The sequence below is a fragment of the Haemaphysalis longicornis genome, unplaced genomic scaffold (genome assembly GCF_048455015.1).
Source record: "Haemaphysalis longicornis isolate Haplotype H1 unplaced genomic scaffold, Haemaphysalis longicornis Haplotype H1 scaffold_3, whole genome shotgun sequence".
In the NCBI taxonomy this organism is placed as follows: domain Eukaryota; kingdom Metazoa; phylum Arthropoda; class Arachnida; order Ixodida; family Ixodidae; genus Haemaphysalis; species Haemaphysalis longicornis.
This window is the reverse complement of record NW_027526335.1, coordinates 62084259-62110813: the sequence shown is the minus strand read 5'-3', so window position 1 is coordinate 62110813 and position 26555 is coordinate 62084259. Positions and strand designations below refer to the sequence as shown.

Sequence of the window (26555 nt, the reverse complement as noted above, 5' to 3'; positions counted from 1 at the left end):
GTTGTAGGTTTCGCAATCAAGGCGCTTGAGTGAGCAGGCTTTGAGTGCAAAAATTAGAAATTTACATCTTCGAAATTCGCCTGGAACTTTTAGGCATTTCTTTCTACCAGCTAGTTATGTTTGTATGGGCCCCGAGCTTCATTACAGCAGTAAATTTTCGCATCTTCGAGAATTTTCTAGCTCGTAAAATTGCTTAAACTCAAGCATTCGCATATGAGAAATTAGAGGATTTGTTAAAAGCCTTGTTGTAGAGGTAAGTGAGGAAGTTATTTGCCACGCAATTTGCTAAACTGAATGCGCGGGTGTCCATAAAGGTTCCCGCAAGCGTTCTTTCCTGACTTGTCTTCCTCGTTCGCATTTTGTAGAAACACCGTTCACATTCAAATTCGTGGCAGTGCATTTGCCAATAAAGTTGTTAGCCGGTCACAAAAGCTGTGAGCTGATTTTGGCGAAGTGGTCGCTGATTTTGACTTACGTTGACACTGACTGCCAAACATCGCTGAGCTGGGCAGCACACGTGGGTTGCCATGCCGCGCCAAACGATCCTCACACGCGGCTGGAAAACTGCTTCACAAACGCGCCTTTTTGCTGGACCTTGGTAACACCAGAGTCCTTCAGTCCTTCAATACTTTATTGAAGGACTCTGGTAGCACTCACCGCCATGCTCACTCGCTGTCGAAGTCCTCAGCCGCAGTGGCTCTGTGGCTACAGCGTAGGCTGCTGTGTCAGGGGACGAGGATACGATTTCGGCCGCCGCCACTTTTCTTATGGAGACGAAAATGAATTCAATATTAACGAGCGCTGCATATTTGGACGAGGGGCAGAGACAGTGAAAAGACAAAACCAAACGATGGTGCGCACCCGACGATGGTGCCCACGGATGGTCTAAATTAATCCTAGCATGTAAATACGGTGTGCCTCGTATTCAGGGGGGGGGGGGGGGGGTGCAGCGTAGGGGCTCATAATTTTTAACGTTCGGTATTACTGAATATAATTGAAGTTAGCCTCACATTTTTTCCGTAGCTCTGCACTCCCCCTTGTCCTGCCGTCACCTTTTTGGGTTACACGCTTACGCCTGCTTAGACACATGGTTGGGAAAGATAAATGACGGGAAAAGAAAAGGTTTTCTAAGTAAGCGCCTAAAATTTTCCAGCTAATTACGTTTTTCAAGACCGCGTAACTGAGAGGGTACGTTATTTACGAGGAAAACAATAAAGACAATGCGCGAAGGAATGTGCGCTGGAACCATACATCACGAGTCTCAGTCAAAAACGTCTGAAAATTGTGAAGAAAATACGTTTGCTGCCAACAGGCAGCAACTTTACGGCCTCTGGGTTGAAACAGCCCGGCGGATGAATCGTCCGCAGGTCGCGAAAGATAAGGGCGACTTGCGCCCACCACTTGCTCCGCAAGCTGTGCCTGTGCTACGGCAGGACGCTAAATTAGAGGGAGGAAATAAGAGAGAATGTATGACGCCGAACGGCTGCCCCAGAAGCAGTGACGCGACAGCCCGGGAAATTGTAAACAAAAAAACAGAAAAAGGAAATAGACGACAACAAAAAGGCTGCTACGGCAGAAAATATTTTGCCCAAGGGATGGCCGGTCTGGCAGCAGCCGATAAAGTGGACCGCGCTCAACAGAAAGGATGGGGAGTTAAAAAAAAAAAAAAAAAAAAAGAAAACGTCGAGAGATGTTGCGTTCATGAAGTAAAATGTTTAAGTACCATTTAAAGTTTCTTAAAAGCTGATTTCTTTGTCGCTGGTTATCTAGAAGCCATGTGGTTTTAACCAGAACAGAATGAAATGAAAATAAAAGATGAAAATTTTTCCCTGGTACAGTTATTTAGGGCCTAGAAATAAGGAGCCTTCAAAACGTTCGCTATGGCTTCTACCCTAAAGAGAACCAACCATGGACACAAGGGTGTACGGAGGGCGTCTGACTACCTCTTTCCCAAATACCCGCCGCGGTGGCTCAGTGGCTAAGGCGTTGCGCTGCTGAGCCCGAGGTCGTGGGTTCGATTCCCGGCCGCGGCGGTCGCTTTTCTGATGGAGGCGAAAAGCAAAAATGCCCGTGTGTACGAGATTTCGGCGCACGTTAAAGATCCCCAGGTGGTCGAAATTAATCCCGAGCTCTCCACTACGGCGCGCCTCATCGGCGCGTTAAATCCTACAATCAATCAATCTTTCCCAAACATTTGAGAGCTCTCACACGCCCAAGAACTACTCGCTAAGCAATGACCTGAGAGAATGGGGTGTATACGCGAAGCTCCGGAAGAGTTTCGGAGAGAGGGCGGTGTCTCTGGGCCTCCTTTTTTGATTATGAATGCAATCGAGCAGCAATGAAAAGGTAAATAAGCAAAGTACCTGGAACAGCAAGTACAGTGAAATCTCGTTACTACGAACCCCACTTTAACGAATTTCTCCTATTTACTAATATTTTAAGAATTTCCGCCAGGTTGCCTATATTTTCAGTGTAAAGATATTTCTGAACTACGAATTTCAATATAGCGAAAATTTCAGAATAACGCACGTAATTTGTTTTTCCAGTTATAATCGAGAAACATCAGTTTTACGAATTCGGCTGAAGGTAACAGCGTTGCAACTCTCGCGTGATACAGAAACCGCCGTTTCTCTGTGTATTTCCTGGGTCCAGTAGCTATCATCATCACCATGTGGAGTGCCAACAGCTAGCGCCACCACAAAGCTTTAATGGAATGTGCAGTAGCCTAGCAGCCTTAGCAACGTTTGCCTCTTTTCTCTCTTGTTATGTTGGGTGACGGTGGCCGGTCGGTCGTTCTTTACCCTAATCACGTGTGCGGGCAGGTATTTCTTTGTTGTAAGTAATTTTGCTGCGAAGTTAGTGCGAGATCTAAAGATGAATGCAGCTAGCCACAAGGCAAAGAAGAAGCGGGAGCAGTCATCATCTTTAGTGACGATTACGACGCGAACTAAGGCGACTGCGGTTCACCGACCACAGAAGAAGATGAGATCACGCCGAACATGTCTAGTGCGCATGAACAAATCATGCACTTTCATTGCTCGGTGCAATGACGTACCCGATGAGGTATTGTGCAAGGTGGAGAATGCAGAAGCATTCCTAATCGGCCGTGCGGGCTGCACGCGCGAGACAAAAAAAAGTAACTGATGTCTTCAAATAAAGTAGCTTTGAAGTGAGCGCAACATTTTAATTTCAGAGCTTGCCTCTCTGCACACGCGTCTACTGCTAAAGAGCGCCATTTTCATTGTAAGGTTTGAACACTGACTTATGACCGCCAGTTTTTAATTACAACGATATTTCGAAATAACGAACAATTTTCGGTGGTCCAGCGTGATTCGGTACATGGAGATTTGACTGTACAACGAACAAACAAAAAGAACCACACGATAAAAAAAATGTAAAAGGAAAAGTGGCGCGGCTTTTAAATACGGTTACAAAAGACTAATGCACGAAGAGACGCGAAGAAATAAAAACCCATGACTCAGTTTACTGCAGTTTAATCACCGGCAATATATAGTTCGCTGCTGTCAGCTGACACTGGGGAAGTTTACCAGTGGGCGTGCTTACGCACGCCTGTGTATGAAGGCCTGTGGGCGTGTAACCCCAAATAGGACGCTTGCACATAAATCAATTTTTGGACCTAGCGATTGAGCACTTCGAGAAAGGGAAGGGAGAGGGGGAAGACATCCGTATATTCTGTTTTTTGTTCTAGCGTAGGGGGGCGTCCAAATCCCACGAAGCTTTCTATACCAGGAATAAAGCTACTATAGTTCGTTTACTTGGCCACACAATACTCCCGATAGTGGTTCCCGTCCTGAAGCCGTTATACGAGCAGAAGCAGGCTACTGTTTAAGCCACCACTCTGCGACCACTGCCCTATTGGTAGCGGCCACCTTTATTGAACGTCTTAGAGGTGCCCTGAACATCCTTCACCCCTTTTCTTAATTTAGATTTATACATACATTCAATGTCTGCAGCAAACTTGAACATATGGGATCGGCCACATCGCCTAGTTGTTGGGCAGTCAAGTCGCCCATAAAAAGAACATATCAATAGTAGTTGAACTAGCCCTTTTAGGTTCTAGAAAGAATGCGTTGTTTGGAAAGGGAGTGAAGGGGTATACAATCTAAAGAATATAAGCTGCTTCCCAGAGCTGTCTTCACGGGCCCCGGGAATCGGCATTTTTTGCCTCTTTGTTCAGCCTCGGATCAGGCGTAGAAAACGCATTTTGTGGTCATCACATGAGTGGTGGACACGCGGCGTTGAAGGAGATATGGAGTAAAGGGTGGCACGCGTAACAACGCTGTTTGCGATACGATAAGAAGTGCATGACCTTCCTGATTATTTTTGGCCCACGAGGCGTTTCAGAAGGCAATGGCAGACCTGCCCTCGTGACAGTTTTCCGACCTGCGCATATTACAGATGCGTTGCGCACAGTATATAAGGTGAAGCAACTCTGGCGCTTCTAACGCCGCCGCCGCTTTGCCTGACAAGAGGCGTTGGTACGTGAATATACGGGACAATCAGGTGTGGGACAACGCCTTCTATACGAAAGCGCCTACATATCCGTTTTGGTGGGAAAAAGCCGTATATATGCTTTACGTGCCATCAAATACGCACATACGTTAGTAATAGGGTCCATGGCCCTCCCCTTCAGCTCATCGCGAAGCACTAGTTGTGGTATTTGAATACCTGGACGAGATCGGCGCCACTGAAATGATTTAAAATACTACCGCGATGTTCATCGAACTATTCACACAAACTGAACGCTATCTGTTTTCTACTTGTTTTCTCATCTTTCTTCTGCCCATGTTATCTATACCTTTTCTGTTCTCCCCTAGCTTTTCCCCCGCCGAGCAGCATGTCGGTGCTGAGATTCTGGCTAACTTCTCGGCTGTATTCTCTAATAAAGAGCTTGCTCTCTCTCTCTCTTCTCATGCCCGATGATAACTAAGGCATTTTTTATTGGTTTTAGCTTCTACTCTACCCCTTCGGTTTGCGGCAATAGTTGGCTGTCTTTTTGGCTCCGCAGGCGACGCACACGGGCTCCCAATGCATTCTGCAGTGCTCTCAGGCCAAGCACTGCGGCTCGCTAACCTGCTGTGGTGGCCACCACGCCGACGTGGACGCCGAGCTACGGCGACGCAGCTCGGTCACCCCGACGACCGGGACGTTGACATCGGTCGCTGCGCCGGCAGCAGGCGAGGCCGGTCGCCTGCTATCCTTGCCACCGGCGCTCAGCCCTTCCAGGGCATCCTCGGTCATCAGCCTGGACAGCCAGGCGCTCTGCGAACTGGGTGTTCTTAAGGAGACGGACCTTTAGCGGCGAATTTCCTGAGTGAATTCCCTTTCGTTACAATGAGAAAGATGAAATGACGCGGCCATATCTCCCTCGGAGAGTCTTGCTTCGCGAAGGGGTGAACTCGATGGCGCTAAAATCCCCTACCTCACAAGGCCCTGCGGAGTCCAAAGCTCGAAAACGCGAGCGATGTCATCTTCGAGTGACGCAACAAGACTATGGAGAAAGAAGAGGGTCTCTTGGAATACGACGTGCCATTGAATTTTTCCACCGATACCAATGATATTCAGAAGTGAGTTGGAGATACTTTGGTCACTCTGCAGTGAGAGCAATTGCACAAGAGGCGACCGTGAGTGTACCGAGGAGGCAAAAATCAGCGGACTCACCGTCGCTGATACCTGTAATGCCCTCCGTGATCTCTTGCGTGAGTGGTAATTGAAGCCTAAGGCACAGGCAAGTATTGTCTAGTCGGAGGAATTGTGAGACGGTTTTTCTTGTGTATGGGTTGGCAGGAGTACAAGTCTCCTGATACAAGTCTCTTCCGTACCATGAGCTGCAAGAGGTGCTGGAACGCCAGGTATCCCTGGTGAAACATTTGGTGCTGCTCAGTCCAAGGGTGAACCCGCATGAGAAAGTGCCGTTAGCACCGAGAACCGCTTGCCTCTGAACCTTACCGTGTACAATGAAGCGTGGACTGCTTGTAGTTTGCGAATGTTTCCTAAGCGTGCCTTTGATGACTTTTGTTTGTAAAGTGATATCGTTCTGTGTACCAGGCCATCTGGCAATAGGTGAACATTATACGTTGGATGAAATAACCGGAGATGAGAACATCATCTAATTTTCTCAGTGCACGAACCTATTCGCCGACAAAGTCCTCGTTGAGACCGAATAGAGGGGTCCGTGTAAAGTCAGTATGACTTGTGTCAATCGCCGTTTGGGGTTGAACAGGAGCTGGAACAGGCGGGGAGCAGTAGAGAGAAAAAATATTACTACTCTTATGTATTACAGTCAGCAATGAAACAATAATTTCGTTGGTTGAGGCACTTCTGAACCCTCCTTAAAAAGCAGGTTAATTGCGTTTATGACCAGCCCCTGTCAACTCTTACAATAAAAAAAAAAAAAAGGTTTAGAGTGGTAACATAGACAGATTTATCTTCAGTGACATGCTCAGACTACGATCGCTCTCCAATCGGTTTGTTCATGCTGTGTGGCTATCTGCTGAAAGTTTGCCAATCAAGAAGGGCAAAAAAGTTATTACAGCTGAATGATGTTTTCATGCGATGCGTCCGTGAGAAGAAAAAACGACTTTCACGTGTGCTGTTCAGCTGAAAGATCGACTAAAGAGAGTTGGATTTAAGAGAAGCTTACAGCAGTTTATTTGATTTCTGTACACAATCCTGCGACGCCTAAACGTCGTGCTTAGTTCAGCGTCTATGACTGCAGTGTACGGAAATAGAAAAGTCGAAAGGGGAAAAGTACCAACTAGCTCGTGCCCATACGTTGTTAAATTATATTTCAGTGTTTTGTGGCTCGAGTAATGGCCTAGCGTGTTCTTCCAGCAGGTTAATATAGTACAATACTGTTGCTCAACGCCTCTCCGTGGGAAGTAAACCAGCACATTCCGCCGCTATGCAAGAGGTTAGGCTGAGAAAGCCAAAGTGCAAATAAAGCGAGCTGTAAAGTTTGGAATGACTATTATACAGTCTGACACTGCGCATAAGGACACAGTCTTATTATTACTTACATCATCTAACGTTTTTTGCGTTGGGAAGCACCCTATCTTCAGTGTGCTTACGCCGTCATCGCCATGTGTCGATCACAAATTTTAGAAAACACAAATGCATACGCGAGAAAGGCCCAGGAACTTCACCGTAATGAGTTTTGTTTGTCTTTCCTCCGTGTGGTTTATAGCATGTGTGGCGATTAGTAAGGGCATCAGTAGCAGAGGCTATTCGTCGGAAGCAGATGTGTTCTCATGCATGACCACAGCAGGCTAAAATGTTGCGCTGCAACAAAGTCACAGGCTGTTTGTAAGAAACGGAGTGCGAAACTTATAGTTCATTTCACAAGCTGCTTGATGGTACACGCTGAATACTACACGGGTCTCGACCAAGTCGCCTGGCGAGCAATGTCTGACTGTGACGTTCTATACTGAGATGACTAAAGAAAAGCAACAAAAATTAAAGCTGTTCCACTCAATGTGAAAGCTGTCGGAAGTGCAGAGCAGTGATTCGCCATAATGAGCTGTACCGAGGCTCTCCGCTCACTGCTACCACCTCATGCAATTCAAATTTCCCGCCTTCGCAGTGCTCGCGTGCCCCCTGCCTGAAACGGCGCCAGCGGGAGTTCTTTTCGTGCTTGCTTTTCCTCCCGCACGTGCCGGCGTTGCACTGCCACATTTTTCGCTTACTACCGTAAAAACCAACCCAACGAGCGTTCCTAACTAAACGAACGCGGGCGTTGTCGGATAACTACGTATATTTTGCTCAAATGTGCCTACAGTTTTCTTTGCGCTAAACAACAAAGAGAGGTATGACAAGTGCCAGCTGTTCACGAGTTTCGAACGCTTATGACTATATAAACCGCTTGTCTTTCGAAGTCTCTGAGCTACGCCGTGACGACAGTCGCTACGGCGGAACGCCGTGTGGCTCTACTTGGGTCCAGCGAGCGTGCTACGACGACAAGGCTAGCCCCTAAAGCGCTCTGCACTTAATAGCTAGGCGTTGGGTCTTTGGAAGGACGTTTGCGTACCCCCGATAGGCCTTTGAAACCCCCTCGGTAAGTCATGCAGCTTTAACCCCATTGCACGCTACTTGTGAAATGAACTATCGGTGTGGTTTGAATCCTGAGTGAACGGCAATAATCCGAAGCCCCTTCATTACGGTTCACCTTACATGACGTCGCCTGTAGATGCTGCTCCAGTCCACTGTGACGCGGCACGTGAAGTTTGATTTTTCATTTTTTATTAATCACCTCATCTTTGTACATCGTGCATCTTACGACAGTTCATGTATGGTGGATCTCGCACAGGGTGCTATGACCGAACTGGTGAGGAGTCATTGTGCGAGTCCTACCGAGATTGTGCCAAAAGCGACCATTATTCCAGGACGCCGCTCAAATGTGGTCCTTGCTCGCGTCATTGTTTCTGTAAAAAACGCCTCTGTGACTTTATCTGTAAGCTCTTTCTCGGAGATTTTGTGTTGACTTGCTCTTCTAACGATGGCGTTGCGCTCCACTGTGATATACATGAAAATGCCTGCCTGAAAGTGTTGTGAATAGATCTAATAAAATAAATTCTTTTTCGGCGCAGAACTTCATGAATTTGGCTATTTGTGTGCATGCTGAATCAGTATGGCAAGTTCAGCGAGCTGGTTTATACTAACGTGCGGTTGCAACGGCGAGTTACTGTACGTGGGGCGGGCACTGAAAAGGAGGATTCTATCTCACTACGCCCACAAACCGTCGATGACAGTTGGGCGCATCATTGCACTTTTTAGGCAACGGGAATTTCGGTATTCGATTGTATTGCGCGGGTCGACTTCAGGTAACAAAAATTACGAGAAAAACTCCTGTTACAATCGAGTGAACACGGTACCCTCCCTGTAATCACACCCTCACCAATACCGGTCTTATACCTCCTGTCAGACGGCAATAATAATAACATCCAGAGCAAAAGACCTTATCTGTTAATAAATTTAGTTTGACGGTATCCGAAAATGCCGGACATTTGAGGCGAATGGTATTTAGTGATCGAATGAGTTTTCGGAGCAGTTTTTGACTAGGATGAAAAGCCTCAACAGTAGCTGCATGACACTAAAAAAGAATGTTCTATAATAAACATGATAGCACTGTAACTAACACCACCAGTAAATCAATAATTTCCTTGCATGTTTTTATTTAGAAAATAAGATAAGCAACATGTTCAAAAGCCTTCCGCGTCACCGCAGACGCCCAAATGTGATGCTCTTTTCCCTCCATCTTTGGAGCTTGCGTGGCTCGTTCCTGTGTCGCAAGAGGCGTGTTCGCACCCGGCCAAGTATAGACTCATTGGGGAGTGTGCCGGCAAGCAGTCGGTGCTTACGGCAACAGCAGGCCAACGAGAACTCGGCAGCGCGTTAGTGTCAGTTTGCACGCGTTCCGTGAACTCGTTCGTGGAGCAATGAACTTTACAGCGCGGAAATGGTTATTTCAGTACAGAAAAGATTGCCCAAAAACAACTAAATCAACTAAAAAAATAACATGCACTATCGGGGATTCGAAATTGCAACTTGAAAAACAATATACCTAGTGCATCGCCTCCTGTATTTTTATCAATTTCAAACGCATCAGCCCCGAGCAGCCAACCAAGCAATTTCCATCAACTACGGCCACTCTCCCCCAACTGCTCGCCTTCCCAGTGCTTTAGTCACGTGACAGGTTAACCTCGGGGCGACGCGTGGCGGGAAGCGGCAACGTTCGCAAAAGGTACTCCACCGCGGAACTGAGTTTTCTATCGTTGGCGAGAGCACTTTGGCAATCTCAAACATCAAATTCAGTTACGGTCGGGTGATCTCGGTTAAGCTCGGGGCCCCACCTTACGACGTGCGTTGCCGAGTGCTCCGGCCATAAGCCAGCCATCTCAGGGGCGGAAATATAAAGTATATAATGTATAGCCAGTTTACATTTTCATTTAGTTTTAGCATTTCAGGCAGCATAAATGACTATTTCTTGCATAGCGCTTGTGCAGCAAACGTCCCCCCCCCCCCCCCCCCCTTTTCCCCCAAGTTCCCACAATATCTCACTGTCTAGCGACTGCATTCCTTAGACGGAAAAGCGTTCGCAGATGTGTGGTCGTGCTGCTGAACGGTGGGCTAGTTAACCTAGCGCAAAAATAAGTGCTTCCCGCACCCTGGTTTCACGCTGTTCGATAAAAGTTTAGGCTGATTTCAGTTCCTTAGTACCTATATATTAACTTTGCTGACTCTTCTCCCGCCTTCAATTGGCCTTATATTTTTCTACTAGCGTACAAGTCAGTGAAACGTCGCATGTGCGGTTGTGTGGAGCGACTTGGACAACTAACAAACTAAAGGCACATTCTTCCAGGCACAAACGTGCCGTGGATTATTTCAACTGAGCGAACGAATTGCGACGACTTGCTGGCCGCCGACAGACTAAACGCTGGTACAGTGTGGACACTGTAACGCTGGCGAGCCGTGCAGTAGCGCATTCAAGCCAAGCCATGGTGCATCTTGTTTTGACGTCATACGAAACGTCATAGGAAATCGTCAAGGAGGATGCAGAGAGAAGGACAGCATTGCCAAATTGATTTGTATGGTAAAGAAAGTCGTGCAAACGAGCGAGTGGGGTCTAAACATGGCCTAGATACTCAGACTACAATTTGCGCTAGAAATCGTTCAATGTTTACATTTTAATGTAAATATAGCGACAAACCAAAATTTCCTACCACTCATGTGCGAGAACATCCCATTCTTCTCCCTCGTAACGGCTCCCAAAGGCTGTCACGACTCGCGAAATACTTGCATAGACCTCGTCTTTGAGAACCAGGCATTGATGAAGCAAGTCGAACACACATTCGTCCCTTTTTGCGACCACAAGGCCGCCTCCATCAATCAAGGACTCGGAAAGGAGTGTTTCTTGAAGGAGTAATATGTGAAGAATAAAGGTTGTCTGTAACCATACATTTATGTAAAGGAAAGTTTGACATCCACCTAAATGCAGCCAAACGGCTACAAAGGAAAGCTATACAGCTTTCTCGGAAACTTCGCAGTTGAAGAAAAATTTGTCCTGGTCCAGGTCAAACTTTCCTTTACAGAAACGTACTCCACCTTGGGGATTTCCCCTAAATCTGGTCGATTAAAACCATACATTTATGTTGGTCTGAAATTATTTGCGTGAACATGTTTTGCACAGTCGAGACAGCTAAACAGCAGCTATGCTGTTTAGAGAGTATGGTAATCGTCAGCCACTTTTTTTATACACAGACTTCTATCGAGGCTTGGCGGAACCAAACAACGCAGTTCGAATTATCCATAAATTTGAATTATTGAAATTCAAATTAACGATTCACTGTATTGAGTAATCTGAAAGACCGATCATAATGTCATTGTCTTTAGGATACATCTATTTTTAGGATACAGCCAGAGGTTTTGCGGGGTCATACCCTTCCCATAGAATCCCATGTATTTGAATCTTGGAAGGAGCCGAACCTTATAAAATATTCAATGGCTCTGGCTTTCTCATAAAAACCCCACAATTACAATCAGCTGCTTGCTTCCATGTTGATTTTCATTGTATGTATTAATATGACTCATAACAGTGGCTTGACTTTGCAATAGCCTAGGCACCGCATGATATCAACCTCATTTAACTACTAGTAGCATGAACAGCCATTGGAATACTTGGGGTCGTGTTTATTGAACTGACAGGATGGATATGAAGTATTCTGCCTGGTGTTTTAGCCCACTGTGTTCCATAAGTGGTATTCACATGAGGGACCCTGCTGAGGAGGAATGTCCACGATGCCAACGGCTGTGAGGAAAAGCTGCAGGTCCTTGCTGCCCAGTTAAATCCACATTGAAGCCAAGTTCGATGGTGCGGCTTTCACAAACTGTTCTTGTGACGCCGCCGCCTCCTCGAACAACATATGCATGAGTAGGGAATCGTTTTCATAACGTGAAAGTCACTTAAAACTGACATTATGCGTTGTGGCGTTGTTGTTGCAGTATTTTGTTTATGCAGTTGTGGTATATGTGGAAATAATGGATTGAAAAATGTTGAGCTGCCCTCACCCATCTTGCACTGGTAAACAGCTCAAAAGATTCTGATCAATGGGGTAGAAGGCTGCCTACCTACTTCTGGCTGTTATCAATCTACAGATTGCATCCACCCACTGCTGTTCACTGCGGTTGTATATTGTCGTGCCGAGTGTACGCTGTTTGAGAACCTTGTTTTGTTCGTTGATCAGATATTGTTGCCCGGTTTCTATTGTTCTGGCAGATGCTGATTGAAACACTTCTGCTTTACAGCTATATGCTTTTCCAGGGTTCCTTTCATGTAATCTTCTTACCGTAGCCTAACATACGCATGTGTTCGCCACTTACAGTACCCATTTTGTTGGTTCCTGCATAAAGCACCCTGCGTACATTGGTATGCTGGTTGCGAAAAGGGCTAGGTCGCTCTCCATCACGACTCCGACGCCAACTGTCTGTCCCGCGCCCCCGTCGACCCACCACCACAAAACTGCAATAAAGACAGCGCGTTTTTCGGAGTCGTGATGGAGAGCAACCAAGGCGCCCAGCAGCGTGCCGACCTCTAGTTACGCGTTATGATCCACTACCTGGAAGGACGCAACGTCGCCGTGCCTAGGGCCTTCAAACGCAACTTACCAGCATTCAGCCTGAAAAACTGCGTTTTTGCGAAGAAACATTTCAACCCCGGAACGAATTATTTTCTTGGATAATTTGGAAAACGTGTCCCGACGAACTGTCTTCCGGACATCTCGGCACAGCACGCACTATTGCAAAAGTCAAGGCGAACTACTATTGGCCCCGCCTTACATCCGATTTCTCCCATTACGCCTGCAGCCGCCGTGTTTGACAGAAACTAAAAACGCCGCCGACGAGATCCGCGAGATCCGCGAGACCCGCCGGACTTCTGCAGCCGATCGCCGTCCTATCCAGGCCCTTCCAACAGATTGGAATGGACCTTCTGGGCCCGTTCCCTACGTCAAGATACCAGAACAAGTGGATTGTTGTAGCAACAGACTACATGACGCGCTACCCAGAGACCACCGCTCTTCCAAGGGGGACTGTACAAAAAGTCGCGAAGTTCTTCATCTACCAAGTTGTGCTGCGACATGGAGCCTCTATAAGTCATAATCACGGACCGCGGATCGGCATTCACTGCGGAGCTCATGCAAGGCGTCCTACGTTACAGCAATACGGATCACCATAACACGACGGCGTATCACCCTCAGACGAATGGACTAACCGAACGCCTAACCAAGACAATGGCTGAAATGCATAAAACACGGGACCTAAAACCTGGGAAGAAATACTCCCTTATGTCACGTTTGTGTACAATACAGCTGTCCAGGAAACTACGCGGATGACTCCATTCGAGCTTGTATGCGCTCGGCAGCCAGCGACGATGCTCGGCGCTATGCTGCCAGACGTAGACGACGATTACCTCAACGCGGACGTCCAAGGATATCTAGAGAGTGGGAAGGAGGCCCGCCAGCTTGCTCGCGTACGTACTACGGACCAGTAGGAGGCGGATGCCGTACGCGACATCCAACGTCGAGACGCCGAGTACCACCCGGTTGACCATGTGCGGGTTTGGACCCAGATTCGACGACGCAGACTTAGTGAGAAGCTTTTGCGACGGTATTTCGGATCCTACAGGATTATAGGACGTGTTGGGCAACTTATCTTCGAGGTGATCCCCGGTGGTGATTCGGGCCCATCGCGATGACGTACGCGACCCGAAGTCGTCCGCGTGGTTTGGCTCAAGCCTTACTACGCAAGATGACGGAATTTGTGTTGGTTCGGACTGTTTTTTTTTCGGGTAGATGCACTCCTGCGTTGCGTCGGTGCGTTAAACCCTTCAATAAATCAAATGCTTTCATTCGTTCCTTCGCGTCCGAAAGCACTGCGAAAGCTATCACCAACACGCAACGGCACTGCGTGATTTGCTCGCCGCCTGATTGATTGTAGGGTTTAACGCGTCGACGTGACGCAGGCGATGAGGCACGCCGTAGGGTGGAGGACTTCTGACTAATTTTGACCCCCTGGGGATCTTTATCGGGCGCTGATATCTCTAATACACGGGCGTTTTCTCTTTTCTCCTCCACCAGAAAAGCGGCCGCCGCGGCCAGGAATCGAACCCGCGTCCGCCCTCCGTATCTGCTTTGCTTATGTGGCTTTCTTTTAAAATTTGGCTATCGAATGCGTTCATTGCTACAACTGAAGGAAAGCCGGCAAAGAGCCGCTACATCGCTGTAATGACATAATTTCAGTGATGGAAGGATGTCAAGGCTGGGAAAGAGAGAAAAATGTTTTGAGCAAGAGAGGGAGAGAGAGTGGGAGAGCTCTTTAATGTGAACGGGTGACATCATCTCTGATAGTGACAGGACTTGCTACGCCAAATCGGGGATGACTACAGCGATGAGTGGTGAATGCTGGACGGGTGCAGCAGCGAGAAGACAAGAAATGTTAAAAGCGAGTAAGAAGGACAAGGAAATGCTGCTAGCAAAGTTTGAACATAAAAATAAATTACAAATGGAAATAGATAAGGTAAACTCTTAATCAAAATACAAAGTAAATGGTGCAAAAAAAAGGAAAATCACCAATCCAAGAAAATATATGAACACCAACACGTGAAAGAGCGCATATCTTGAGAAACAAATTTCTAAGTTGTCTTATGGGCATACAGCAGCAATTTTTCGCTGAGGTACTTTTTGATTCCTTGATCCAAGTACTGAGTGTGTTGGTTGACAAGGTTCTGCAAGAATTCGGGGTTTTGAAAGAAAAATTGAAAAAATTGTTTTAGTGTCCCTGTCAGTTGGACATTACTGTTTTGGCATTCACGCCAGATAAGTTCTTAGGTCTCCTAGGATCTGGGTTCAACTTCGTCATGGGTGAAGAAGAAGCGATCTTCAGAAAGCTTGACTGGACCGCAGCCAAGCTGTGACTAACAATCTTGTGTCCAGGAATTTGCATAGACTTCTCAAAAATGAATTGAATTGAGCCTTCGTATCTGCAAACCACCATTCACGACGAACCGCTAGTATGGGGCTGGACACCATCTCCCGAAATTGCGTGGCTGGCGTAGGTGCTAGATACGCAAAGGCATGCATCCGTCGCAGAGCTCCCGCCTCAAATAATGTGGATGAACGAGTGAGTGAGTGAGTGAGTGAGTGAGTGAGTGAGTGAGTGAGTGAGTGAGTGAGTGAGTGAGTGAGTGAGTGAGTGAGTGAGTGAGTGAGTGAGTGAGTGAGTGAGTGAGTGAGTGAGTGAGTTGGTTAAACTAGACATTAACACCGCAAAAAGCTTTCGCTTTCCTATAGGCGGCAAAAAAAAGACACAAATGAAAAGCGCTTACGCTGAACGGTTTATAATATGTTTTAGGACCTAACCAGGTACCGCTGTGTACCTTTCGTCCCCTTTCCTTGGTTTTTCTGCTATTAAAAAACTGAACAAAAATTTAAAATTTAAATTCAAATTCATATTAGGCACTGAACGCGTAAACAGTATACTGAGGCGCGACAGCGCTGCCGAAGTTGGAAGTGATTGACATACGTTCTGCCCCTTCAAAAATGGTGAACAGAGGGATGGCAAGTCTTTGTATTGAGTTGGCACTCCGGAAGTCTCGCGCGCACAAGGCGCAGGAAAGTTTAAAGTTAGGTTTAATAGACCCTTGTTTGCGGGTTTCTCTGGCACAGCCTTGACTGGTGTAGCCGAAGAACTGCTTCAAAAAATGAAAGGATGCAAGAATAAGCACTCAGGGCGTAAGCCAAAGAATGCTCCCAGACTTGAGTGTTGGGCCTTTTGTTCATTATGGGGTACACAATTCAAGAGTGAATGAATGAATGAATGAATTTATTTAGAAGGGAGAGGTCGAACGCCTCGTGCGGGGGAAGGGGAAGAAGAGGAGGAAAAAAAAGTAATAAATAGGCCCGGCGGGCTATTCGTGACTATGCGGCCCAGTTGCCCGCTCATTGTTGAGTCTGCACCTGTGCGCCACAGTTAAATGGGGCTGATGCTTTAAGTCGTATGCCAGCTGCCAGGCGGCACGCGAGCTCTAGGAAGGCTCTTTCTTTGAAGGAACGTTAAAGTAAAAAAAAAAAAATGTGGTTGACGCCTCCTCCATAGGAATTGGTAAAGCGCGAAAGTGAAATGCGCCTTCACAGGAGCATTTAAATGTTTATTGCGCATCCATATGAACTTGCACATCGCTATTTATATTACGTCGGTATGGCACCGTTAGCGCATCAACGTTAGACAGTGGATGGCACGCGCCAGAACATTGCGTAAATCCGACTGAAACCACAGCCCCTTGAAAACCGTGCGAACGAAACCGTACCGATACCGAAACCGGACGCAGTAGGGTGCGGAGGATACCTCAATTCAGCCGTGTCCCACGTGCACGAAGACGCTGAGGGTGCCTCGATGCCAGCGGAGACGCGCGAAAATTCAAGCATCGGAAAGACGTTAGCATCAAGGCGCCAACTGTCGGCGCTCGTTCGCGTCATGATGAACTATTTTGCTTAGCCTCTCCTAGACGGCAGCACGACCTGAATACAGAGGGTAGTGGGAAAGATATAAGGCGCGTTCATACACCCGTCTGCGCTTTAATTTCTAGCGCGGTGGGAAGAGCGCTGTGTACCTCCGGCTGCGGCGAAAGAGTTCGTGGCTCGAATCCGGGAGCAGCCACGTCAATGGAACTTTTACTGGCGACGTTATTTCCGTGACGGATATGACACCGTTAAGATCTTGGTATTCCTTGGCATAAAACACTTTCGTGTTCAGGAGTGCGCTGAGGCAGCACTCACTCGTGGGTTCTCTCGCCGGCAGCGATGATGAGGCTCTGCGTCGGCGGCGCGAAGTGCGTCTCAGGAAGGGACCGCGAACTGCATCTTAAGCGGACGGTTAAACGAACGCCAAGCGTCGTGCCGTCGAGTGCCTCGTGCGGGCACAGCATAATGCCCCCTCCCCTCCCCCACCGCATCTTTTGGAGAGCGCTGGCTCGCGCCGCCACGGCGAACCGCCCTCCCTCACAATTTGGCAACGCTCTCCTCCTTTGCCTTCTTTCGTCGTCCACCTTTTCTTTCACTCGTCGGTCTCGCCATCGTTGGCTCGGTTACGCCGACAACGCGGCTCCGCCTATAGACGGCCGCCAAAGGGCGCCCTGCGCGCTGAAACAACAACACCGTTGTTTAATTTGAAAGAACTAGGAGTAAGTAGCTCACTAAGCTCTGTATCAGAGACGGTGGTGAAAAACGTTCTTTACTGAGCTCAAGGGGTAGGGAAAGAGGTGTGGTCAGCCTCCTTCGTCCAGGAGGCCGCGGGCCTGCGCTGCATCCGTGGCTCGTTGCGCCAGCGCGAGTTGACGCTCCGGCGCCGAGCTGGTCAGCGCAGACTCCCACTGTTCAGGGGATGGGGATGGGATGGGGTGAGGGTGGTGTGGACAGGAGTATACTAGGTGGTAAGTTGAGAGTGGGATGTCACACTGTGGGCAATTGTAGGGGAACAGAGATGGGGAGATGTGGGACAGGATGGTGTGGTTGTAGTAGTCTCGGTTTGCAGTCGCCGGTAGATATACGCTTGATGGTTGGAAAGAGTGTGATGAGGAGGTGGGTATATCCTTCTTGTGTTTGTGTAATGAGAGAGAATGGAGCTGTATGTAAGGTCGAGTGGGGTCAGTGCCTGTGGGACAGGTGGGGCTTGTCCGGTTCTTCCTGGCCTTGCTGTTGGGAGTGCCCGCGGTTGAGGAGGTCGCGGGCTACGGCGTGGGCCGCCTCATTCCCTGCAAGGCCGGTGTGGCCTGGTGTCCAGATGATAGAGATGTCGATGTCTTCGCGACGGAAGACTTTTTTAACCGAAGAAGTACTGAGAAAGTTTCGAAATTTCAAACATGATCGAGCCAGCTCTAGAAACATAGTTATAACTGCACGTTAGCATTGAAGTGATGCGATTAAACAGAACTAGTTGCCCCACTACAACCGTGAAGTTGCAGTAGGGCCCCACTACAATCTTGGCGATGAGTTAGTTGGGCTGCGGCCATTTGCACAAACAAGATTCTGTGACGTCATAGAAATTTCCTGGTTAGGGAGTTGCCACTGCTTCACATGTTTTCAGTAATATCGGCATCATTTGTTCGAAGTTTGCGATAAAATCAGTGTGCTTGTTATCGGAACAAAAAAGTTTTTCTAATGAATCAAACTTGTATTTTATCTTCATGACCTCTCTGAGAATTAAGGTTTTCAGTGCGCAAGAATTTGCTTCTATTATATAGTATGATGTATAGAAATGCAGGAGGATGGGTAGAACCGTTTACTTCCCCAGAAAAAGAGGCTAAGTGATGAGAGCACACTGTTAGCCGCAATCCAGAAGGCCATGTCTTCTGGAGGCTTACCGGCTTCTACCATGTATTCCAGCGGCTTACAGGCCGTGCTTGCGTTGTCGAGTCGGGGCTGAGCATCACGGCGTACCAATGCTCCGGATCAGACAGCTAAATATGCTTCTTTGGCTTCACATCGGGAGAGTTTGTTTCGAAAAGCTCTCGAGTGAATTGTTGACAGTTTACCAGAGTTATAAAAAGTATTTCTTTGGAGCTGATTCCAAATAGCTTGCCCATGTTTGCGCGCGATTTTTTAGGCGCAGGGTGTTTAAGACTCTTTAGGTGGTAGTCCACAACTATGCATTTTTCATGCATTCCCTGGCCGATCTGAGTGAGAGGTCACCCACCTCCCTTTAACCGATCCTCGGGCAGAGTTGTGGGCGGAATTCGCAGGAACCCAGGCGACAGTGCTCTGGCAGGAGGTTTTTTTTTAAAGCGAAGCTTTTTACCTTTACTTCAAGGGTTCTGTCGAGACCGTTGGTGTCAACAGAAAACTCCCGCGAAAAAATAAAAGAAGTTACTGGCACCCCCACAAAACGAACCTGTAACGAATAGAGAAACGGAGCGACAGTGGGTTGTCTTACCGATGAAGCTACGAGCCCCTGCGGAGACGGGCGAGACAGACGGTGCACTCACCGAGTACAAATGCGGGTTAACCTCCTGCGTTCTCGCTGAATGCCACGTGATAGCGTCACGCAACTTCTCACGAGGCTGTGCGCTCCTCCCATGGCACGTGTAGCAGCCGTGTGCGGGGCTTGCGCATGCGCCAGGAGTTGGTACATCTTAAAAGACGCTCACACCGATGCATGGCATCTCACTTCTCCGTCTCTGCCGCCGATCTCGTCGTCTCTGTCGGCGGCTACATAGACGGAGAAGTGAGATCGTCCAGCACCGGGTTTGAGCTTCTTTTAATTTTATAAAAATAAGTTTACATTCATGTGCGTCACCAATACAACTCAACCAACCACCGTTCATGGATCATGCATTCATTTACCCCAGCAAAGAAAATCTCTTTGAAGAACAAAGGGCTTGGTTAGGTGCATTTCACTTGTCACTCTTTGTAGATTTTGTAGGTAATTTTTTCCGCAGTCTGCGAAATTTCAAAAGCTAGCGAGGAGAATCCAGGGAGCATTTGTTAAGGTATATAGGCAGTGCTTTGACGCCGCGATTTTGCTTCCTGGCATCAGCCGACCTGCCCAAAATCTTTTTTGGGACAGTGGGCGAGTGTACAAGCGAAGGAATGCTGCCTCAAGTTTCTTTCACTCTCTAGTACTCCTTGGGTATACTCGTAGATTCTAAACAGCACATACCACAACTTGCAGCGGCACTGGCTGGCGGCGCATTTTTTACCACTGTTTTAATTGATCTTATGTCCATGTTCTACAGCTTTGCCTTCGAGACTGTGACATGTCGTGTGTAGTTAGAATTCTGTGGCGTATAAGGCAGCAGCTTGATGCTAAATTTGTACCTTCTCCATCGCAATTCGTACTCGAATTTTACTACCCTTGGTCATCAAGGGCACCACGGAAGATATCGTTCGCCAGACATTTCCCAGCATTCAGCTCTTGGCAGCAGTTTTTTTGAAATACCTCGATCTTACGTGGAGTTCACCTTCGCGTTTCGAGATTGCACCCAAATTTATTCACATAACGCCTTTTTGTGTACAAAAGACAAATGCTGTCATAACGAATATTGCGTACGCAATTGTGCACCGCAACTGTCGCAGCTGTTTTGCGGTTGGTTTTAAAAGACTTAGCGATCGTTTGACATGACACTGCATGCCATTCTTTGGCAACCCGCATCCGAGCACCTATGCCGTGGTTTATTCTCTGGTGCTGTCTGGGCCTTTCCTATATTGGGCTTAAACACAAGGGGGAAAATAATCATAGGCGCTCCTAGAGCTTTCGCAATGTAATGTGCTGACGCCTGCTGGCGTGGGCCTACTTTGCCTGAATTTGAAAATGTCTACGAACGGCTCAACAATGAGGTCGCTAAAAATTGCAAGCGTGTATGACTGACAGACACGGGTTTATTAATGTGACACTCCCAGCGTAGGCAGGCTTTCTGATCTCTTGACTATTGGCTACAGCATTGCCGAAATTACTTTTGCTGATGGTGGAGCTGGTGGTATGGCATATCTTGCGCTTGCGTGATCCTAAAAGACTAAGAAAAGAATTTGGTGCTTCGCTTTTCTTCCTTGTGGGCTATCATTTTGACGATAGCGAGTTCATCACAACCCATGGCACGCCCTCACGCTGTTGGAGTCCCATGGAGCTTAAAAGACTGTCCTTGGAAGCTGATAGCACTTGGCGCCCCCTGAGATCCGTAGCGAAGCTCAACGCCAACCTCGGCCAGCCTCTCACGGACCGACGTCCAGACCCATTTGCACGAAGACAGCGTCTTAGCCAACTGCGGCAACTGTTCAGGCAACCAGAATTTTTTCCCGTCCGCCTCCACGGCCAAACGGAAGGTTGCTGGGAAGTTGACCACCGTCCCGCCCTTGAGACGCATGGCGTAGAACTCCTTTTGACGCGCTAGCAGCTTGGCCCCCGCCTTGTCCAACGCTCTGACGAGCTCACCATGCTGGAAGTTCGGCAGAACCTCTTTTAGACGAACGAGATCGTTAGGCATGGTGAAAACCTTGCCGCGGATGGTGACACGAAGTTTTCCGCCCTCGTCACCACCGCGTCCCTCAGGATTCGAACGCGCAACACTTACGACGGGTGCATCGACGGCAATCCTACCGGAGACAGAGGTCTTTTTGCCCCGAAATTCAAATGACACAATATCGTTGCCGCTCGGTGTGAGGTTTACCTTGACGCCCTCTGCTCGGAGCATCCTGGCAAGTAGAGCGATGGCGGAGGGACCTTGGCTGCGGACCATCTTCGCCAAGTCCGCAGCATCTTTGGGAAGGGAAAACGACCGGCCATTGAAGTTAACGAGTATGACTGTGCCCTGTGCGCCGTAGGGAGCGTCATTTGTGCGTCGGGGCTTCAAAGGAAGCTTGTAGTTCTTGCCGTTGAAGCTCATTGTCACCCGATCGGGGCTTCTTCTCACGTCAACGCCGAGACGTCCCAAGCTGTCTAGGATCTTTTCGACCGCTCTTCCGTCTTGTATCGTTTCCAAAAGCTTTGCTAGACGCGGTAAATCATGGGGTATGCTGTAGTTGATGTTGTTGATGGTCAGCATGAGACGAATGACCTTGGGAAGTTTGATTACTTCGAACCCCTTGTGGGCCGACCGCAGCTCTCCCTCGGCTCCTGGTGTTAGCCGGTAGCCGGCTCTTTGGATAACCCTCAGCAACTCTCTGATAGAGATTTTTCCCTCAGAGGCGAGGCGAACGAGCTTGTCACTGTCTCCAGGCAACGATAAATTATTCCGTGCGACCGTTATGCTAGCCCGTGGTTGCTGTTTGACGGGGTATCGTTGCCCGTTGAACTCGATCGCCGTGACTACGTGATCGGCGTTGCGCACAGGGATAACACCGAAGTCGTAGAGTACGTTTAGAGCATCACTTGTCAGACCGTGCCGCTCAAGATGTCTGACGACAGAAGAGAGGTCTCGCGGTATCACAAACTTCCGGCGTCCCATCTTCAGTACCAACTGTATGGCTACGGGGAAAGGTATGCGGACACCATCTTTGTCGATGCCAACGACTTTACCGGTGTCTCGGTCTACAACCACTGGAACCTTAGACTTCTGAAGGGCTCTCATGAGCTCGCCGACTGACTGAATCCCGGGTTGCTGGACAATCTCCTCAAGATCTGCGGGTATGTTATACACCCGGTCACCGAGGGTGACGCGTACTGGCCTTACGGAATGGACGGGCATCCTCTTCCCGTTTATGGTTATCGATTTAATTTCACCAGACGGGGACTTTTCGGGGTGTGCGCCGTACATTTCCAGGAGCGGCAGGATCTGGTGAAACTTCCCTGGATTGTTTTTGAGTGCAGCAACCAGCATCCTAATATCTTTAGGAAGCTTGAAAGCGTGTCCGTTTATTTCGACTTTGGGAGTGAGTGGCTTCGGAAAGTTTGTCGTCTTTCCGACCCGCACGGTCTGGAGTGACAGTTCCACCGAGCTGCTGAATGACAATCACAGCCACCGGGAGTTTCTCGGGGTTCTCCGACACGAATCTGGCGAACTTTTTAGCGTCTTTCGGAAGCGTGAATAACCGCTCGTTGATTTTGACCGGGTACGCGGTAATGACCTTTTGTGGGAGCCTGATGCGCTTACCATTATAGGTAATGTGGCGAATAGGCTTCCTTAGATCCGGAAATTTCACTCCTTTTTTGACTAGCATTTTGTAGACGGTAACAAAGAGACTTGGATTTTTTTGAAGTAAGGCTAAGTATTCGAGGACATCTTCAGGAACGGGCTCATCTTTAGACGATGCTTCGACCAGACCGGGAAATTCAAGTACTTGTGCGTTTCCGGTTGGTTTAGAAGTCCAAGGACTGTACTCAGAAGCACTGGGTTCGTCCTCTTCTGAACTTATAGAAATTGGATGCGGCATTGCATGCACTTTGACATGGCCTTTGGAAGTAGAAGTGTCTTCACCAAGGCTCGAGTGCACTGGAGCTGCAGTCGCAGAATCCCAAGGTTCGTCCCCTCCTGGGCTTGAATCTGTGGTAGTGGTGAAACGGAATTTGTTGGTCTTTAGAAGGGGAGACTTATTAGATATTAAAGGCGGAATTGTATGCAATTTTACATGGCCTTTGGAAGTTGAAGTGTCTTCACCAGGGCTCGAGTACACTGGAGATATGGCCTCACCGCTTTCAGTACTGTGCTCGTCAACATGTTCATTGCCAAAACGCTCTGAAATATCGGGACTGGTTGCAGTGGAAGTATTTTTGGAACCTAGATGCTTTCGCGGTTTATCGTTCCAAGAAATGAACGACTTCATGCCTTTAGGACGTGATGGATTTAGTCTAGGGCGAGATGTTGGTGTTCGTTTTGAATCTAGAGGTACCACGGGAATTCGATATTTCACTCCGTCATTTGTAGGACTCAACAAGTCTCCCCGGTGTTCGCCGGATGGTTGCACATTATCTACTTCCTGCGGTTTGCGCGGCGTCCCGCTCGTAGAATTCAGTATTTCCAGCAACAGTAGGGACAGCTCTGGGTGCGCCTTGAGGAGACGCACGACCTTTGGCTTGACCTTCGTCGGAACAAGGACCTTCTCGTTCTTGATGGTCACCTGTTGCTTGGGCGAAGATGGAGGGCTGTCAGCGAGGACCTGGATGACTTCAGCGACGCTACTCGCAGCAGGTCCGTGTATCCACCTGACGCCGCTGTAGGTGGGCATGGCGAAAGTGCGAATGCATTGCGATGGGCACGCCTCGTCACCATGACCAGTCTGGTAGGCTGCAGCTAGCAGCGTCAGGACGATGGTCAGCTGCATCCTGCGAAGAAACAACAGCGAACGTTAAGTTTTTACGCGCGTGCATTCGTAAAAAATCAAGTGACAGAGCGGGGGAAAAACAGGGAAGAAGCCACTGCGTGGTTGTCTGAGAAGTACGGGAGCATTCTTCTGTGAGCTAACCGCGTCAGGGCGCTTGATTACTTGATTTGTTGGGTCAATTGCTGTTTTGTTAATAAATTTTCAGAAGATTTGTAATTCATATATTTTAACCAGTCGCCGAGGGCGCTAGATTAGTTTGAGTTTTATGATTGGTTTTAGTTCTTGTTACTCAACTTTTTATGGTTTTATTTGGAATGTTTATTAACATTTTTTTTCTAATACATCGTTGCTTATCATTATTTATTTACAAGTGGTATTTTATACATTTATTTTGTTTTTCGCATTTACATTTCTTATTTCACTCAGTATATTTTGTTGTTATATTTTTTGCTTGTATAGTTCAAGCGCGTGAGTGCGCGCGTGTGTGAATCAGACCACTAGGCATTAGCGTAATCTGAGGCCGTAGTTGAGCAGTTAATTTGATATTTCTGGGCCACCAGTGTGAGCCCGTGATGATATTCGGGTGCAGTCACGAAACGTAATGATTAACCTAATTATTTCCTTGGTTTATTACTTGGTTCAACTAAATCAACTTTACTTTGCAAAGTTGGCAATTACTTTACAATTACTTTACTTTGCGAGTTGCAGACTGTCAGATATAACAGCCATGCCGCTGTCCACTGTATCACTCTCTTTATTTTTTTTTATTATAATACATGGCAATTGACATTTATTTCCGAAATGCTGTAGATTTCAAGCTCAATGCGGTGTTGGAAAGTGGCATCGAAAGTACCGAAATCCCGTACCCGATCCCCCTGACTGTCCCAGTCCATCCTTATAACTATAGTTACTTATCTCTGCAACAACCACGCATTTGGCCCTCCCCTCATACGGAGCTGTTCTTAATAAGTGCAGGACTTTCTTCGCGTTGTCGCTTTTTGCCTCCATCAGAAAAGCAGCCAATGCGGTCGGGATTAAACCCGCGTCTTTGGGCTCCGCAGCATAGCTCCATAGCCACTGATTTACCGCGGTGGGTGCGCATAAACCGGCGAATAGACCAGTTATTTCAGTTAATCGGAAAGATAAATAAATAAATAAATAAATAAATAAATAAATAAATAAATAAATAAATAAATAAATAAATTGAAAATCATGTACATCTATGCAATTAAGTAACAATAATTAATTATTATCAATAACGTTGAGTAATTATTCAACTAATTCATTGTTCTAATTTATGAGAAATATCTTAGTTCAACGCTGCTTGCAGAGCCTGTAAGAAATTTTGGTACGCTTTTGGGTAAAGATGGAGCATTCAAATAATCAATCAATCAACGAATCAATTGAAAATTATTTACGTCAATGCAATTAGGTACCAATAAATAATTATTAATAATAACGATGAGTAATTATTCAACTAATTCATTGTTCTAATTTATAAGAAATATCTTAGGTCAACGCTGCTTGCAGAGCCTGTAAGAAATTTTTCTACGCTTTTGGGTAAAGATGGAGCATTCAAAGCGTACTTTGAAGAGAACAATTGCGCTAAGGCATTCCTAAGAAAGTTCTATGAGCCACAAAACGTGGCGCCAAACGAAACTGTCTTTCAGCAAATGCCTCTGATGTCAGAGAACCGCGCACGTAAGTGAAGATATTTAATAATCTATAGGTATTTATGAAAGAACATTGGCACACCCAGGGCAGTGAAGAACTTTAAGACAGGAAAATAGGACGGAATCGCCAGAGTTGGTCAGCTTCCAAGCGAAGTTTGGAGCTGAAGCTCTTTAAAACATTATTTTGTACCGAAAGAAAAATGTATGCCCCCAGCAAAGCGACAGAAAACGTCCTGTCTGTATTTCCGTGGTTAAGACGCGCTCTTTGAGATCCTTGAAGACTTAAAAAACGCCTAATTTGGGATTAGGTTAGGTGATACAAAAGACCCTACCCTGTATCTCAGCTGTTCCCGGTATTGAGATATGAACCTGCTTTAGTCGTAGGAGAATACTTTGTGGGTTTCATTTGTGCGTGCCATTTCTGAGCTCAAGCCCCGGGAAAGCATGCAGTATCAAGAGTGAGAGGAATACTGATAGTGACAACCAGAGTAAAGACGCTATATGACGCAGCCCTCCCTCAACGAAAGGCACAAAAATATGAAACATTGTATTCACTACTTCCGATTATTTGTCTCTTGCAATGAAATATTTCGTGGGTGTAGCCAATGATACGGACTTTCGTCATGACTTCAGAACTCCGCGATCCCATGCATGAGATGTCGAATGAACTTATGCACTCCGTTCGAAGCTCCTGCTTCAGCCGTAACCCAAATCTGATTTCAAAAACGTTACTTCTTCAGACTGTATCGAACAGGGAAGAACGAATTTCGGCTGCTGATGCTCGAACGCTACTCAAGGGCACAGAGTTTATTGTTGCAACAGATATACAGCTCCAGATAGCTCTTAGCGATGATCTCGTAAGTTTGCCCTTAGTCGACTTCTTCGAAATCCATATTTTAAAATGCAGACTACGGCAGATGCTGTCGCAGGCACGATGGTTGTGCTGACTGAGGACGTTCCTGAAACGCATTGGTTAATTTTTGATCATTTTTAATCACTCGGGAAGTGCCACGTCACGTTCAGCACCGGATGGCAGCGGAGAGATATCGTCGCGGGACGCTGA

At 47.4% G+C, this 26555-nt stretch overlaps 1 protein-coding gene across 4 annotated transcripts in view; it reads left to right on the top strand.

Moving 5' to 3' along the window:
• Positions 1-8608, top strand: part of LOC144174518 (proton-coupled zinc antiporter SLC30A1-like) — a 62277-nt gene extending 53669 nt beyond the window's left edge. For all 4 annotated transcript variants that reach the window (XM_077703259.1, XM_077703260.1, XM_077703261.1 and 1 more), the window contains one exon: positions 5030-8608. In XM_077703259.1, the coding sequence (XP_077559385.1) occupies positions 5030-5320 (291 nt within the window). In that variant the 3' untranslated portion in view covers positions 5321-8608. The remainder of the gene's footprint in view (positions 1-5029) is intronic.
• The last annotated feature ends 17947 nt before the right edge of the window (positions 8609-26555 follow it).